Source organism: Sardina pilchardus, chromosome 1 (assembly GCF_963854185.1).
Source record: "Sardina pilchardus chromosome 1, fSarPil1.1, whole genome shotgun sequence".
Lineage (NCBI taxonomy): Eukaryota > Metazoa > Chordata > Actinopteri > Clupeiformes > Clupeidae > Sardina > Sardina pilchardus.
In genome coordinates, this window is record NC_084994.1 from 31,959,969 (window position 1) to 31,972,427 (window position 12,459).

Below are 12,459 nucleotides of genomic sequence, written 5' to 3' on the forward strand. Positions count from 1 at the left end.
CAGCCCACCCTGCTGAACCAGTGGAGGGCAGTTCAGTGAGTCTGACTTGCAGCAGTGATGCCAACCCACCAGTGGACACCTACACCTGGTACAAGGAACATATACATCAATCTTCACAAGTTGGATGGAGTCAGAATCACAACTTTGTCAACATCAGCTCTGAGCAGAGTGGACTCTACTACTGTGTGGCTGAGAATGAGATTGGGAAACACAATTCTTCAGCAGCACACATAAATGTAACATGTACGTTTTGAACTTCAAGTCTTGAAGTGTCCATTAGTTGAGTTCAATTAATTCAATTCATTACAAGCAATCATAACTACAGTATTTTTATAGCACTATATTTCCATCTTAATTCTATAATGAAAGTACAGTACATCACAATACAGTTGATGAGACACTGTTGGCTGTGGATCAACATCTGAGTTAAATTTCAAGTCCACTAGTATTTGTATTTTCACATTTTTGTTCCCTGTGTTTACTGTTAAAATCCTCTGGAGAGCATCCAGAGTGATGATATCAAATGTAATATTGTCTGCATAAGATTGTATTCTAGCATCGCACTCGATCTCATTGATGAAACGTTTATTTATCTGATTGATATCATAATTTAGTCAGACTAGAATTCACAAGTTGGCAGTGTAATTGATTGTTTTGTTGAAGAACAATAGATTATTTATCTATTTATTGATTGATTGATTGATTCCCCATCCACTAGACTCCCCTAGGAATACCTTAGCATCACTCAGCCCCTCTGGTGACCATCAGGAGGGTGATTCAGTGACTCTGACCTGCAGCAGTGATGCCAACCCACCAGTGCACACCTACACCTGGTACTACAACAATAATGGACCTGCATGGATCGGACAAGGAAAATCTTACAGCATAACCAACATCAGCAGTGAGCACAGTGGGCTTTACTACTGTAAGGCAGAGAACAAACTCGGAGCCAGTGATTCCAGAGACACCTATTTGGATGTGCACTGTGAGTACTGTTAGATATTGTACTGTATTAAGTCGGGGAATCAAACTTGTGTTTAGAGAGTAAAGAGTCAAATTATATCTGACTTATGCAGCTGATGAGGTGTTGTGGGGACCAACATTCAAGACTTCACCTCCTGTGAATGTTTCCATCTGAAAACATCATTCAAGTCATTTGTGAAATCAATCAGTAATTTAGTGTACATGAGGTAAAAGAGAGCTGAAGAGGTTTCTGATCAGATGGTATTGTACAATTATCGTGTTGTCCATCCACTAGACTCTCCCAGGAATACTTCAGTATCACTCAACCCCTCTGGTGACCTTCATGAGGGTGACTCGGTGACTCTGACCTGCAGCAGTGATGCCAACCCACCAGTGCACAACTACACCTGGTACAAGAGGACTGGAGATGAAACAGTTCTTCAGGGCACAGGGAGGACTCTTAACCTCACTCTTAACCTCGTCCCTGGTGTAGATGGACTGTATCACTGTGAGGCACAAAATAAGGTCGGCTCGACAAACTCAACTGCAGTCAGGGTCTCCTTGACAGGTTCAGTGCATTTTTGTTTTCTTTTTTCACCCATGTCTCAGTAGATCGGCATTGGTTTTGACAACACTGTGAGACATTTTATTCCTCCCTGTGTTTGTTGATATATTTCCCAGAGGTGTACTTCTGACATACTGTATGTAAGATGTTGTTTGACAGCAATGCACTTGTAAATGTCTTTTTTTCAGATTCTGCCTGTCACAGTGCAACCCTGCCTATTGTTTTGGGGACCATTTCAGCTGTAGCTCTGCTGTTGGTCGTGGTCGCTGTATTCTGGAGGTATGCTACAGAGCAATACCATCAACTCTAAATTGCATCAACTTCTGATTTTAAAAAGTCTGCCATGATTTCCATCTGTTTTTTTTTTTTTTAACTCTACATACCGATAGCCTACGTTCAATAACAATGTCACCAACTCTTTTGATGTGTTTGGGACAGCAGACAGAAAAGGAACTCGACCAAAACCCCAAAGAGCAACACGTATAACGTGAGCACTGCACACACAAAGACCAACACACTCTGCTGCATGTTCAGTAGATGAGTAACAACCCCAAACTTACTCAGTAGATCCAGCCCCATAGTGCTATTTATCTTGCCAAAGTGTTTATCTTTTAGTATTAACATAATGTTTATCTTGTAGTATTAACATAGCGTTTTTCTTGTAATATTATTATAGTGTTTATCTTGTAGTATTAACAGTGTTTTTTGTAGTATTATCATTTATCTTGTATATTATCATAGTGTTGTTTATCTTGTAGTATTGTCTTAGTGTTTATCCTGCCAGATGACCATTACAGTATTCTACTAGAGGAATTATTTTCAGCTCATTTTGTCACTTGACTTCCACAGGGAGTCTCTAATACTGGCTATGACAAATCTATGGACTGTAGCACGGGCCAGATCGTTGGGGATGATGTCCAGTACGCCAATGTCCAGTTCAAGCCCAACAAACCGCATCAGGTGTTCAGTCAAGAGGAGTACGCCAATGTCCAGTTCAAGCCCAACAAACAGCAGGAGGCGTTTTGTCAAGAGGATGATGTTCAGTACGCCAATGTCCAGTTTAAGCCCAACAAACAGCAGGACGTGCCCAGTCAGGAGGAGGACGTCCAGTACGCCAGTGTCCAGTTCAAGAAATCCAAACCAGAGTCCAACGTCCCTCAGCAACCTCCATCTGTCATGCCACAGGAGGAGACCCAGTACGCCTCACTGAATCTGCAGGGACTCAGTGCTGCCACCCAGTGAGTATTTACTGACGTTGCGGGAAGATTTTTACACAGTAGAGACGACATGAGCGATTCTGATTGTTTTTATGTGGATGGTAAATTGCACTTTACTAGGGGATGCTGTGCAGTGCCTAGGAAGTATTCACCCCCCTTGGATATGTCCACTTATACTGCTTTTAAATGGAATTTTGATAAATTTTACTTATTTTTTTTTTTACAATAATTGACAAACATCCCCTCTTTAATGGCGAAGGGGCGCATATTTTTGCAATCGCTTATTTTGCATTACATATATTTTAATTCATTGACATTACTTAATAGAAATCGCTTTCACTTCAAGTCGGCATTTAGAAAATGCACCTTTGGTCACATTTAAAGCATAGTGCGGATAGGTCTTCATTAGGCTTGCCCATCTTGACACTGCAGATTTGCTCCATTTAGCATCTCAAGCTCTGTCAGGACCCTACCTCTCCAGAACATTCACCTTGACCTCTCCAGAACATTCACCTTGCTGTCTTTTAATCCATGTCTGTGTAGTTTGTGCTGTATGCTTTGGCTCGTTGTCTTGCTGGAAAGTGAATCTGCTCTCAAGTCATAGTTCTCTTACTGACTCAGTCGGATTGTCCTCAGTGTTTCCATGATTTTTTGCTGAATTTACTCTACCTTTTACCTGAACAAGTCCTCCGTGCAGGGCCTACTGCAGAGGAGCATCCCCTTCATGATGTTGCCACCAGTGTGCAGTGTTTGGTGTGTGTCAAACATGGTGTTTAGTCTAATGGCCAAAAAGTCTCATCAGACCAAAGAACCTTCCATTTGACCTAAGATTCCCCCGCATGACTTTGGGTTAACTTTAGTTGAGCTTTGCCACCCATAGAGCCTTGCCTGGTTAAGAAATCAGGCATTTTTGCAATGAATAAAAGAAAAGGGCAAAAAGACAAATGTTTTTTAAAGCAATAACAGGGGAAATATTTTCTCTTTAAAGTGTAAGTTTGGCGAAAATTGAAAAAAAAAATGTTTTTCTGAATGAAAATACATCAGGCTTAGTTTTCAATTTTCGCCAAACTTACACTTTAAATATCCACTGCATTTAGTGGCAGAAAATGTGATTGACAGAATGAATATAGCTGGAAGATCAACATTCTCAACAGTCTGTTTGATATGGTAAAAGCTGCAGCATCTCTGTCTTTTAATGCAAACCACAGTCTGCAACAGAGCACATTTTCCAAGTAAATACAAGAACTTTATGTTTCATGTTTCAGCAAAACTCCTGATCAGCCTCATATTAGTATGCACTGTCAACCTGTGGCAGTGATAAGCTGTGTGAACTTCTCTGATAAATCAGCACGGTAAACACCTCAGAGTGAAAAGCTGCCACTGACTGAGATGTTCTCTCTCCACAGAACAGGGGCTGAATCGGTGATCTACAGCGCCATCAATAAAAAGCCCAAACCATAACAGCAAGACACCCAAGAAGAAGCCAAACTAGAACAGGAACAAGAGACTACAGCCTGATATTGCAGCTTTTCAAAATAGCTAAAACACTAAACGGCATCCTCTGAACCAAATTCTCAGTTTCCTGAACACATTTCTTGAATCGATCACTCTTTTGGCACAACCTTAAAAAAAAATGTCATAGGCCTATATAGAACACAACTTGCATTGTGATGCACTTGTGACGCAAAGAAAGCACAAGTGCCATGTTTTAATGTCCACACAATCACTCAAAATTGATCACACTTTAAAAAAAAAAAAAAAAAAAAAAAAAAGGATAGTTTTTGGGGCTTTTTTGCCTTTATTTGTATACGACAGTGGAGAGAGAGATAGGGTGGGATTGGGAAATGACCGCAGGCCAGATTTGAACCTGGGTCCCCATGGGCACTCGGACCTGTATATGGCACGAGTGCTGTAGCCTGTTGCGCCAAAGCGCCCCCAAATTGATCACACTTTTTGGATGATACAAACAATGCCAATGCATTAGCTAATTGCTGCAAAATGCTTACTGTATTGTAAACAATGAACATTTCGGAGCTATATGAGCCTAAAACACCATTTCTTGATGTAGTGTCTTAACTGCTCAGTAGCCTAGTTGTTTTCATTGTGACTGCTTTTTGAAATGATCTGAAGACAGTGTTTGGTTTTTAAACACAGGTAGCCTACTGTTTTGAGGCGACTGCTCAGTTTTGCAGAGGTGGTCACACTTTAGCAAATGTAGTTTGAGATTCGAGGTTTTGAGAAAAGGGTGGAAGGTTTTTAAAAAAATGTGATTTAGCAATTGAGAAAAAACTGTTAGATTACCTGATGATTAATGATGATTGTTCCTTCAACTATGTAAATCACATCTCTCAAAATCTGTAATTACCTGTCTATTAATCAGGTTTATACATTGATTTTGCAAAAATGTATTCCACTATGAGGTTAGTAGGCGACACAGGGGAAGGCTGGAATATATTGACTGTAATAGGTAACTAACATCATATGCATCCTTAAAGGAACTGCACTTCATTTCTCTTTAAAATAAAAGCTAACATGTTGCTACAACAACTTAATACATAGAATAAAGTATCTATTGCTCATGTGTGCCTGTATTTATTTGCATGATGTAATGTTGTTGATCGGGTTCTGACTTGGATTAGTTAGATCATGATTTGTTTACTCATTTTTTGACAAACTGGGCATTGAATCGGGTAGTACTGGTGGCAAGGCACCACCTAAATGACTATATACACGTAAATTAAGATACACACAAATACGGTAGCAGTCGCTTTAAAAGTGTCCTACATGCTCTTTGAGGCAACTGAAAACTCGGTCCATTTTCGCGAATCTTGGAAGGAGTCAGTTTACGCACCCGGTGTCTGTGTGTAGCACTGTAGTAAGGCTTGTGGATTAATGGCGGTACATTCCTCTTATTTCTAAGACACACACGAATATTGGTGACTAGAATTCATTTAATCAGTAGCCAGGACAGTTCCATACCCACATAAACGTCAAATGTCTGCATGTTTAATTTAGTCGATTTTCACATCCATTGTGTTGCGTTGCAGCTCGAATGCTCATTCGGCACCCGCTTCGGACGTTTACAGTCCATTCGGTCGCTTAGGGGTAAAAACGTCTGATACATTGATCATTGATCAATGTTAAACACTAGACGGTATTGGAGGTTGTGTTCTTATGTAGATTTGGGCGGCTCTTAAAAGAGCCTTTGTTTACCTTTTCCCAGTAGGCTACAGAATTACTTTGATTTCTCTGTCTTCTTGGGCAGCAGGACGGCTTGAATGTTAGGTAACACACCACCCTGTGCGATAGTGACTCCGCCGAGAAGCTTGTTCAGCTCTTCGTCATTACGCACAGCCAACTGCAAATGGCGGGGGATGATACGGGTCTTCTTGTTGTCGCGAGCAGCATTACCAGCCAGCTCGAGAATTTCAGCGGTCAGGTACTCGAGCACGGCTGCAAGATAGACCGGGGCACCAGCTCCAACACGTTGAGCATAGTTACCTTTGCGCAACAGTCTGTGAACTCGTCCGACGGGAAACTGAAGTCCAGCTCTCGACGAACGAGATTTAGCCTTAGCTCTAGCTTTGCCTCCTGTTTTGCCTCTTCCGCTCATTTTCGAAGTATTCCTTGCCTAGCAATAGAAATGTTACGCTAGTGTCGATGGGGGATATACACTATCCAATTGCCGCAGTATGTCTCTGAGCCTTAGTGGCTGAGACTTCTATACTGAGAGCCAATCAATAGCTTGCTTACTGACCCAGGGTGGCGATATGATTGGCTCCCCCCTCTCTTTTGCCGCCTTTCCAAACAATGAAGACTGTGACGAGTTATTATTTCATTTTCCCATTTTAACGACAGAAATTGCCATATTCTTCAAACAATTATGTAGGAAATATTTGACAAACTGTTGTTAACTGCAACAACCTGCCCAACTGAATGCATTAGGCCTACACGTATTTTGCGGGGAGCGAGTCTCTTGAATTTCCCTATCTATCTATCTATCTATCTATCTATCTATCTATCTATCTATCTATCTATCTATCTATCTATCTAATTATCTATCTATCTATCTATCTAATTATCTATCTATCTATCTATCTAATTATCTATCTATCTATCTATCTAATTATCTATCTATCTAATTATCTATCTATCTATCTATCTATCTATCTATCTATCTATCTAATTATCCATCTATCTATCTATCTATCTATCCAGCATATTCTGTAAATGGCACATACCAAGTGTTGGGTGAATGACCACAGACTAGTTTACGCTCACTTCCAATTGTTTGAGATTTGTGGGAAATGTAAGTATTTTTAGAGCAGAAGATGTAGTCGAACATAGAAATCAAACTGATACAAGACTTTTCAAGCAAGGCATCCACTGTTCTTGAGACAAGAACTAAAATGTGAAATTGATCAGGGCGCCACTTATGGTTTCGGGGGCCTGAATAGAGAGGGGACTATGGGCTTTGCGGCGTTTGCTACGCAGAGGGAAATACTACAGTACATTGCTACTAATGATAATGAATTCCATATACATTTCCCAATTTCCGTTGTTGAGCTGTTTGGAAGCTGATCCGAATCATTACTCCACAAGAATGTCCTATGTTAATTGCTGAACAATCTGGATAACCTTGCCAGAGCAGCTGTAGACTCCCGCATTCACACTGTCTCCGTCCGTCAACGGATCTCATTCACTTTACATGGGGCGGACTCGAAATGCATTGTGGGTCCGTCCGTCGCTTCAGCTCCGTTGCCTCCGTCAAGAAAGTTGACCCCGCGTACACACTGTCTCCGTCCGTCAACGGATCACGGAGGTTGGATCTGCCGTATGTGTATTTGCATACACGTGATCTGATTGGCTGACGGATCCGTCGCTGCCTGAAAAGTTGAACATTTCTCAACTTTCTTGACGGAGGCAACGGAGCTGAAGCGACGGACGGACCCACAATGCCTTTCGAGTCCGCCCCATGCAAAGTGAATGAGATCCGTTGACGGACGGAGACAGTGTGAATGCGCATTGAGAAATGTTCAACTTTTCAGGCAGCGACGGATCCGTCAGCCAATCAGATCACGTGTATGCAAATACACATACGGCAGATTCAACCTCCGCGGGGTAATCAATGTAATCTGAAGCAATCTCAGTTAACAAGTGCGCTTGTCGTTTTAAATATACGAAATGACAAAGCTATGTGTTGTGAAGGTACTCTGAGTTTGGGCGTTTTTTTGGAGACGTCTGCCTGCGCAGCCTCCGTTCAGAAAATGGGAGGGACAGTGGGACAATGCCTAGTAGTTTTCAACAACGTCCGCTTTATGGAAACTAGTAAGAGTTGTGTCGATCAGCATTCTAACATTTGCTCATTACTGTTGAGAAACATTTGAAGATGTCTGGCCGAGGAAAAGGTGGCAAAGGTCTTGGAAAGGGAGGCGCAAAGCGTCACCGTAAAGTCCTTCGTGACAACATCCAGGGTATCACAAAGCCTGCAATCAGACGTCTGGCGCGCCGTGGTGGTGTGAAGCGTATATCTGGACTCATTTATGAGGAGACCCGTGGTGTGTTGAAGGTTTTCCTGGAGAATGTGATTCGTGATGCCGTCACCTATACCGAGCACGCTAAGAGAAAGACCGTGACCGCTATGGATGTCGTCTATGCTCTGAAACGCCAGGGGCGTACTCTGTACGGTTTTGGTGGTTAAAGATCAGCTCTCTCCCTCGACTTCTATTCAAAGGCTCTTTTAAGAGCCATCCAATTCCTTTAAAAAAGCAATGTCTCCGTCTGTTTGATGTGATTTCAATTATGAAGCATATAACTTCCATACAGTTGCTTAACCGGAAGACTGTAGTGAAGTGTTCTTGGGGTGCTATACAGAACCATATAGGTTAAAGAAACCGTACTGTATGCTTCAAGGTTGAGAGGGTTCCATTATTCAACCCGTCAAAGAGAGTGGGGCACTGGTCATATGGGACACTTAGCAGGCATATAGTCAACGTTCCATGCATTCAATATAACTTAATTTAGCAAGCAAGAAGCCCCAGAGCGAATGCAATAATAACCTCTCACATCATGGTGAGACGCCATGAGTGCTCTACAGAGTGGCATCATATGCGGTTAAATGTGCTCGCTACTTTTGCACCTTTTATACCTTCATACATAAGTAGCTTAAAATTAGGCTTCACAAATTATCAAATAAATTGTCTGAAGAAACAAACCAAAATATAAATAATAATAATAAAAACATATGTAGCCCACTGGCGCCATGCTAAACAGTCATAGCGCATAGCAGGCCTTATTTCACCGCGTGTGTCATTACAAGGAGTTGAAGTGGTTATAACTACTTTTCACAATCTGTCAAGCATATAGGACTGAAGGCCTAAATAGGGCCTACATTCCTTACACCAAACAACTTTGACAAGATTTGACTAGTGTACCCCATTCAAGCCGTAGGCCTACTCAAAATATTACAATCTTTCAAGAATCTTTCCCAAATCTTGTCAAAGGGCGGCTCTGCCCAAGGGATGTTGCCTATGTGTAAATTTGTAATTCTTCAATTTCACAATGCTGTGAAAACATATCGTCTTTGTACTGTAAAGATGCCTGTTCTGTTGCAGTACAAACGGTAGCCCACACCTACAGGACAGGAACGTTTTTACTGTTGACTTTTATTGCGCGAACGTTAATGATGACTCGAAAAATTCACCCAAATTACTGGGAAAAAAACTATAATTCTGAATTGTAGCGTGAAATGTAAAGATATGTGGCATAGATTCAGTATTCCCCTCCCTCAAAGGAAACGCGCGGGAACAGAAACAAATGAAGGAGGCGTTAAAAACTAATCTCTGTGTGGGTGGTGCTAACCTTCTCGCACGGACTGCCCCCTTCGATACAAAATGACCAATTGTGTCTGGACATTTGGGTTTGGAGGGAAATGATAGGACATTGTGGTTGTGGGTGTATGAGGTGACACAGTCTGTTATTTGCATACAATTTGATATATATACCAGGTAACTTCTTGAAGATAGACATTCGACTTCATCCAGAAGCAGCCGAAGATGCCAGAACCAGCAAAGCCAGCGCCTAAGAAAGGCTCCAAGAAAGCCGTGACAAAGTCTACCGCTAAAGGCGGGAAGAAGCGCAGAAAGTCCAGGAAGGAGAGCTACGCCATCTACATCTACAAAGTCATGAAGCAAGTCCACCCTGACACCGGTATTTCTTCCAAGGCGATGGGTATCATGAACTCCTTCGTGAATGATATCTTTGAGCGCATCGCCGGAGAGTCCTCCCGCTTGGCTCACTACAACAAGCGCTCCACCATCTCTTCCAGGGAGATCCAGACCGCAGTGCGCCTGCTTCTGCCCGGCGAGCTGGCCAAGCACGCCGTGTCTGAGGGAACCAAGGCAGTCACCAAATACACCAGCTCCAAGTAAAGCCGAGTTTTCGTCGAACTCCAATCCAACGGTTCTTTTAAGAGCCACCCACATTTTCTTTGAAAAGTATTTCCAACGTGGTGATAATACCTTAGTTTAGCTTAGTTTACAGTTCTTCTATGAAGTAAAGGGTAACTAAACTTTTTTTTTTTTTTAAACAGTATGTGTAGCAAATACATGGCTGCCTTATATTACAGATGTTTGTTCTGCTGCGTCATCTGTATTGTAAGTGCCGTGTCGTTGTTCCAATGCCCGTCAACAGACAAAATGGCCATTAAGTATTCTGATAGCAAAGGCTATTTGGACAGATGCAGTAGCCATACGGAGACACTGACCAGGCCAGTGTACTCTTCTAGCGAATGAGTAGCCTATCACTCAAACAAGTGGTCTTAAAACGACTGCGTTGTCCCTCCGTGTACTCAGATGTTTTGTTTTCAACACCGTTGTTATGAAACGAAGCGTTAGGAATGACTTGTTCTCTATGGATATTTTTATAAATTGTACTATTTTTTTAAAACTTTAAATTAACCGTTTGTATTACTTTGCACTTGTATAATAGTTAAAACGTTTTGTTTTACACACACACACACACACACACACACACACACGTAGTTTAACACTGTTTAATAGTATGAACCATGCCAGAGCATGTAGTTGTGGCCAACGTTTTCCGAATGGAAGATATCTACATAAGAGTGACACTGCCAACTCTATTGTTTTTACGCACCCAAAGACTTGGTGACTAAACCCGGAGTTTGAGCGCATCTGCCTTTCTGATCTAAGACTGCCACTCTATTGCCCATTGACAGTGCCCCTCCCCCATTAATAGACACAGAAACCTTCATTGTAAGTTGGTGTGATGAAGCTGAAGGCAAGTGTGAAATGTAAATTGCCCCCTGAGTCTGGAAAGTGACATTTTCTGATGCACGTCACTGACTTAAGGGCTTATGTCTCTAAGCAATTACAGGTGCAAATGGCTGAAATTGCCCATTGAATATGGAAAGTAACCTCTAAAATGCATTTTCCTCTAAAGTTGTTAGAAGGTATGCGTTACATAGAAGACTATAGAAGCACAGAGCAACACTCACAACAGACAACAGTCAACGTTGCTATTGTTTTAGCACATCTGTGAGAAGGACAATAAGGCCGCACTCCCCCTCTGAACAATTGCATTACCCCATCCCACCCATAGCATCTATTTATTTGTAAATGTACATAGTGTATTTATTATTTTTCTATGTTATTGTTGAGTGTTGTATTTGATAGCAAAGATTAACCGGAGTCAAATCCCTTGTTTGTTTATGCAAACCTGGCCAATAAAGTAAGTGTAAGTGCCCATGTGTCCCAATCATGAGCACATCTCAAACGGAGGTTTTCAATTGGCCCGGGTTTAAATAGCACGCATGCAGTTCTATGCCCAAAGTGGATTTTATGGTACAGCAGTACCTAAGTGTTAAATACAATGGTGTGGTTCAGATATTTACAGACGGATCAAAGGATCCAGAAACAGGAAGGACAGGATCAGCTGTACATATCCCACAGTTTGAGGAATCTATCAAAGAAAGAGCACCTGGTCATTTGTCAGTCTGTTCTGTAGAGATGTTCGCTATTCTGCTGGCACTCATATGGATAGAAGATGCTAGATCTAGTCATTTTGTTATTTGTTCAGACTCCATGGCAGCATTAATTAGTATTTTAAATATCAAATCTATTTGTAGACCTGACATACTTTATGAAATGTTTCCAAGTCGACAGACTCCATCAGAGGGATATTATGCATGTTCTATGTGGGTTCCTTCACATGCCGAAGTAGAAGGAAATGAAGTTGTGGACTGTCTGGCCAAAAAAAAGCCCTTAAATGAAATATAGGCAACCTGAAATCAAAGCCATAATTAAAACCAAAGTAGATCAAATGTGGCAGGAACAATGGAACACAAACACAAAGGGGAGGTTATGAGATCCAGGGGCAGGTTCCCTCTGACAAAGGTGTTGGAATAGATGAGGGGAAAGTCTATCTATCTATCTATCTATCTATCTATCTATCTATCTATCTATGTTTTCTTAGACTGTCCAGCATATAATAATGAGAGAACAATCATGTTAGAAAACATTACACCAGGATTTTATTTTATTTCAGTTAGCCTTTTAGCTGGTTTGATTTGCACTGCGCTCAATGAGAATGAAACCAGCTAATAGGCTAACTGAGATAAAACCATACCAATCTCTAGGTATGTGGTGATGGGTATGTGATGATGTGGGGCTATTTTGGTTCCAAAGGCCAAGG

General features: G+C 41.5%; 3 protein-coding genes across 3 annotated transcripts in view; 2 read left to right on the top strand and 1 right to left on the bottom strand.

Moving 5' to 3' along the window:
- Positions 1–5,156: 5,156 nt before the first annotated feature.
- LOC134088331 (histone H2A-like) lies at positions 5,157–6,406 on the bottom strand. The gene has a single exon (XM_062542249.1). It carries the CDS (start codon positions 6,356–6,358, stop codon positions 5,981–5,983), a length of 378 nt encoding a protein of 125 aa, XP_062398233.1. The 5' UTR covers positions 6,359–6,406; the 3' UTR covers positions 5,157–5,980.
- Positions 6,407–8,134: 1,728 nt separating this feature from the next.
- Positions 8,135–8,455, top strand: LOC134088341 (histone H4). The gene has a single exon (XM_062542261.1). The coding sequence runs from the start codon at positions 8,135–8,137 to the stop codon at positions 8,444–8,446; it is 312 nt and encodes a 103-aa protein (XP_062398245.1). The 3' UTR covers positions 8,447–8,455.
- Positions 8,456–9,790: 1,335 nt separating this feature from the next.
- LOC134088349 (histone H2B-like) overlaps positions 9,791–12,459 on the top strand; it is a 3,337-nt gene continuing 668 nt past the window's right edge. Inside the window, exon 1 of the mRNA XM_062542273.1 lies at positions 9,791–12,459. This exon is cut by the window's right edge and continues 668 nt beyond it. Within this exon, the coding sequence (XP_062398257.1) occupies positions 9,801–10,175 (375 nt within the window). The 5' untranslated portion in view covers positions 9,791–9,800 and the 3' untranslated portion in view covers positions 10,176–12,459.

Excerpts from the sequence above, each read along its gene's own strand:
- LOC134088331 (XM_062542249.1), bottom strand. The coding sequence starts at position 6,358 with ATGAGCGGAAGAGGCAAAACAGGAGGCAAAGCTAGAGCTAAGGCTAAA.
- LOC134088341 (XM_062542261.1), top strand. The coding sequence starts at position 8,135 with ATGTCTGGCCGAGGAAAAGGTGGCAAAGGTCTTGGAAAGGGAGGCGCA.